This window comes from Ipomoea nil, unplaced genomic scaffold (genome assembly GCF_001879475.1).
Source record: "Ipomoea nil cultivar Tokyo-kokei standard unplaced genomic scaffold, Asagao_1.1 scaffold3231, whole genome shotgun sequence".
In the NCBI taxonomy this organism is placed as follows: Eukaryota; Viridiplantae; Streptophyta; class Magnoliopsida; order Solanales; family Convolvulaceae; genus Ipomoea; species Ipomoea nil.
Window position 1 is genome coordinate 665,267 of NW_017619659.1, and position 5,131 is coordinate 670,397.

Here is a 5,131-nt window from a genome sequence, read left to right on the forward strand (position 1 = left end):
AATATAATGGTCTCTTTATAAACATAAGTATCCTCTCACTTAATGTTGAGTTATTGTAATTTATCATTTCTATATAAATTTTGTTAAATCGGGGCGTAGGGGTTGGACAAATGATTTCACCTATAGTGAGCAAGAAAAAAAGAGACAGCCAATAGCATGAAACGGATGTGGGAAATTGATGGCAAAACGGAAAAAAAGAGCGGTTTGTATATGAAGACAAATGCAAACCAATTTTCAAGTCTTTGAATATGATCTTAGCGACTGAAACCCCATAATTCACGCTCTCCACCATTGCCCATCGTCCAATCTGATGCCCACTCTCAATTCCCCCTTTCTTGATCTGTAAAGACACAGATTATAAATCGAGTTTGTTACATAGGCACGAAAACATAGTATGTGTGTTTGTGTGTGTGTTTGACATAGCACAAGCTTCTGTTGTGTTCGAAAAAAAAGTTTTGGCAACATCACATACTACAGACCGACCGCAAGCGATTCTAACCTTAGTTAACAAGTCAAGGAATGAATCAGAATTTTTCGGCCTTTCGGCGGCTTTTCCTCGTCCCTGTCCACAACAGGCGCAAAACTATCATGCCAGTTTTGACATCGCCGCGGCCAGCGGAACAAGTGCGATAGATGTCTCCGTCCGGTGGTTATTTCTCCCCTCTCTTTCTGTTGTTATTGATTTCCGGTACTATGATGCCCCATAATTGCATGGCGGCTCTGTCGCCCGACCGCGACGATGTTCTCGCCGCTCATGTTCCTTTGACCCGTCTTCAATTACATACTGGAAGAGCCTATAATATCACCGATAAGAATTACTGGGCTGTGAGTCTCTTTCCCCTGCGTGCCCATGTGTTCTCTTTACGATACGATGTTGTGTTTTTTAACGTCGTAGTTGTCGAATTTTGCAGGCTAGCGTGTTTTCAGGAATCCATGGATATGTTATCGCGGGTATTTGGTTGTTGATTGGTCTGGGTTTTGGGTGTTATATAATCGTCAAGAATTCCAGACCCAGCTCTGCATCCATTGTTCAATATCCGGATTCTTCATACATACTGTTTTTCTCATTCATTGTCTTCTTTTCCATTCTAGCCATGTAAGTGTCTGTTAACTCTTTGTTCTTTAATTTGTGTGTGGATTCATACTCCAATTCAGATGCCATTTCTGAATCTTTGAAGTTTTTGCACTATTTTAATAGCACAGTGAAGCTAATTTGGGTAATATAACACATAGAATGTTAAAGATTTATGCTTTGGGAATAACCCAACCCGAGTTGGCTAGGCAATTGGCTCAGTAACCGTGAGATCCTAGGTTCGACCCCTAGCCTAACCAAATCCTTGATTTGAGTTGGTCAGACAACGTAAGCTGGCTTACCTCATTGTGGTTCTTTGCCACAAGGTGGGCTTCATCCGGTGCGCACTTTCTATAAGTGGCTGCGGGCTTATCCGTAATTGAAGATTTGTGCTTTGGGCTAAGCTGGTTAGATAGTTGGCTTGGTGACCATGAGGTCCCAGGTTTGACTTCTTGCCTAGCCTTCTTGGTTTGCCGGCTAGGATCACAAAAGGGGGTGGGGACTAGGGTCACAAGGCGGGCGGGCTTCCCCATTTTGTGCTTTTAGATAAAAACTATAGTCTTGAATAGCATAAGAGGGAACATAGGAATCTGATTGGTTTTCATGTTTTTTGGGGATGAAGGGTTGCAAGCAGCTTTGTTCTGGTAGCAGACAAGGGCAGCCTGCACAGAACCAAAAAGCTTACTGAAACTATCCTTGATGCTGGCTCTGATGCTCAGCGAACGATGCAAAGTACGAAAGGCATATTGCTAAGTATTCAGACTCTCATAGACCCGTACGACTCAAATACGAGCCATATGTTGAATGTGACAACACATATGCTGAGAAGAGACTCGCTATCAATTCAAAGCTTCATAGATAAAACCAGGCACTCGGGCAATGAAGCAATTGTAGCTTTGTGAGTTTGCCGTTTTCTGTCTTGTGTTCTTTTTCTTCTTGTGTTGAATATGCCATCCATAGCTTTTGTTAACACCTCTTCTTTGTTTCCTTTCAGATATGTTGCAAATCTCACTGTTGTGATTGCCAATTTGGTATTGCTGGTCGCTGCATTAGGTGAGATGCATAGCTATAATCCATAATTTGAGATTTCATGTGGTTTTAAGTTTGAAGTGTCAGTTTTTGAACCCCACTTTAACAAAGAAAACGAAAACCATGATATATGCATAGATAAAATAGTAAGTGCCCAAGGCACTGATTTCTCATATTTAAATCTGTGTTTGCCCGTCTTCGAGTTAAAGAACTTATGACACCTAGTTTTTATCTCTACTATTACTACCGTTTCTTTTCTCTAGAGCTTCATTTATATAAACAGTTCCTTCTAATGAAAACGTGATATACCACTGTGGTTAGACTAATGGAATGCTGCTTTGGCTCAGTTTCCTTCATATTCCGATGGCCTCTTGGACTCATAATGTAAGGTTTAGACACCATTTTGATATTGTCTTACCGTATAAACTTGGTATCCGAGACAACATCTTATGTTCTGCCTGTTCGCTCTCAGCATCATCTTTTGTTGTTGGATTTTGACAACGCTGAATTGGGTTCTGACTGGCATTAATTTTATCTTTCACAAGTGAGTGCAAGCTCCTCTTTCCTTCTCATTTCTTTGTGCACTTATCGTATTCAATCCTAACCAACACTTTTCGGTGTTCCCTGTAAAGTTATTGATTGCGTTGGAGAATACTATGCAGTTTTGCTGAAGACATCTGCATCGCGTTGGATGATTTTGAGCAGAATCCTGAAAGCAGTAGCCTGCAATCTGTACTTCCATGCGCTAACTCCACAAATTCGAAAAAATTGTTGGTGAAAATTGGTTATACAATCCATACTTGCATGTTTAAGGTGCTTTAATTAGTTTATCATAATAATATATCTGGACCGCGAATCTAAACTTTCTTCTCACCTAACAGCGCTAATGTTTGCTTCGATTTTCTGTTGTTTTCCCGTGATATATGCAGATTAACGTAAAGCTTACAGCGTTGCCAGCGCTGCAATCAGTGAGAAACGAGGAAGATAATTTTGGAGTTTGGAAAGTCTGTGACCCCTTCTCAGGCTCACCTAATTACACCTTCAATCCAAATCAATGCCCAGAGGATGCTATACCAATTGGAAACCTACCAACTGTAAGTGAAAACCGGTTCTCCTTTGTAATATTTGTTATGATCAAGCGTTTATCACTACGCCAAAAGTTATAGCTAGTAGCGAAGGCGCAACTTTATTTCCTTATACTGTCACATTTTCGAGAGGCATGGTTTTGGACTTGGCCCTTCAGGCCTCTGCCCAGCAATCCCCCTAGCCACTTGGCACTGGACTTGGCCCTTCACTGGCCTCCGCCCAACAAGATTAACGATTGGTCATGTTTTCCTGATAGATTCTGTCGCGGGTTACCTGCTACAGTTCTTCAAGAAACTGCCGGGACGAGGGTAGATTCATTCCAGAGGCCATATTTTACAAGTGCAGCGCTTTCAGTGAGTCTATGCAAGAACTGATAGACATCTTTCCAGATTTGGTGAGGCTGATTCAGTGCTCCAAAGTAAAACAAGCATTCTCAGACATTGTTCAAAGGCAGTGCAAGCCATTTAGGAAGACAGCACTGGAACTGTGGGCATCTATGTTGTCTCTCTCCATTTCCATGGTGTTTCTGACATTGTTGTGGGCAGCAAAAGCTTACCAGGACAAGGGGAAAAATTTCTCTAGGTGCTCCATTGTCCCAGATCGTGTTTAGGGATATGTTAAGGTTGTTTTTGAGTTCTGTTTGTAGAGTTGAGATCAGATGTAGATTTATTTGCCATCTGGCTGGGAGTTCAAGAAAAACTCCACTCCGTTGTTGCTCATGGAGGTTGCAGCTTAGGCTACACAGCCTCAGAATACTATCAAAAGTGTAAATATACACTGATATAACTATGGCAATCTTGAAGAATTCAACTTGCCATCTGCATTTGTAGTAACTTTGGTAATGTTTAGTTTAGTTTTAGTTCTTTAATCTTTACTCTTCCTCTGTATAAGAAAACAAAAAATATTGCCTTGAAAGGGGTTGGTGGGTGGATGCCCGTGACTAAGTGACTAACTGAGTGAAGCATGATTCTCATATATGAAGGTTACAAGTTCGATTTCTGCTAATGGCTATTTGGTAAATAGATGTTAGCTGTTAGCTAATTGAGTTATAGGGTTTGTCTAGTTGATAGCATTAGCTGATTGTAGAAAGATGTTTGCTAAATTAGCTGTTAGCTAATAGCTAATAGTTGATTACATGTAAAATGATTTTCTCAAAAAGTTGATTGGAAAAGTTGTTTTGACCGATTTTTTGAATTTAGCATTTTAGAGCAATAAACTGTTACAAAAAGTTAATTAATCAAACACTTATATTGAATGTTTAACCAAGTCAAACAGCTAATAGTGATCAAATAAGCCAAAATTGGTTGATAAACTAACTATATTACCAAATATGGCCAATATCTTTTTAATCGAGTCCATCACACGATGTTTTTCTTGTGTGGGTTACCTCTCTTGTGTAGCTTGTGAATTATTACACAAAAGAAAAGTTTACTCATTCTATCGTCGTCTAAAAAAGCAAAAACGACTAAAGTAGATTATTGCAAAAGAGCTTAAACAAAGTCCCAGTATAAAGAACTAGTCTGATGAGAGGCTTTAGAAGCTAAAGTATGAGCAATCAAATTTAACTGTCTAGAAACTAAAAGCAAAGAGCAAACAGTAAACGAAGACATGAGATCTAAGCAATCATTAACCCCAATCCCAATACGAGATCTATGCATGACAGCCGAGGTAGTAAGGTAGCGATGAAAAGCCGAACTGTCTGTGTGTAGAACAACGGCTGCTACTCCAGGATCTTTGAGCCACAAGAGAGCCTCCTTGCAAGTTAGAGATTCCGCCATAAGAGCGTTAGTGCAGAAAGGCAGGTGGCCGTTTGAGCCGCGACAAACTCACCATCTGCAGTACAAAGCATTGCACCAAACGTGGTTGTACCTACTGTCGGTGAAAAACCAACATCAAAGAAGCAAAGTGGCGCGCCATTTGCCGGTGGCGACAGCTGTCATGACA

At 40.5% G+C, this 5,131-nt stretch overlaps 1 protein-coding gene across 1 annotated transcript; it reads left to right on the forward strand.

Annotated features, from left to right (window-relative positions):
• The first annotated feature begins 287 nt into the window (after positions 1 to 287).
• On the forward strand, positions 288 to 4,061 carry LOC109168873. Its single transcript, XM_019317728.1, has 9 exons — positions 288 to 825; positions 912 to 1,096; positions 1,695 to 1,970; positions 2,067 to 2,125; positions 2,449 to 2,485; positions 2,574 to 2,645; positions 2,764 to 2,914; positions 3,031 to 3,195; positions 3,444 to 4,061. The coding sequence occupies exons 1-9, from the start codon at positions 634 to 636 to the stop codon at positions 3,795 to 3,797; spliced, it is 1,491 nt and encodes a 496-aa protein (XP_019173273.1). The 5' UTR covers positions 288 to 633; the 3' UTR covers positions 3,798 to 4,061.
• Positions 4,062 to 5,131: the final 1,070 nt, after the last annotated feature.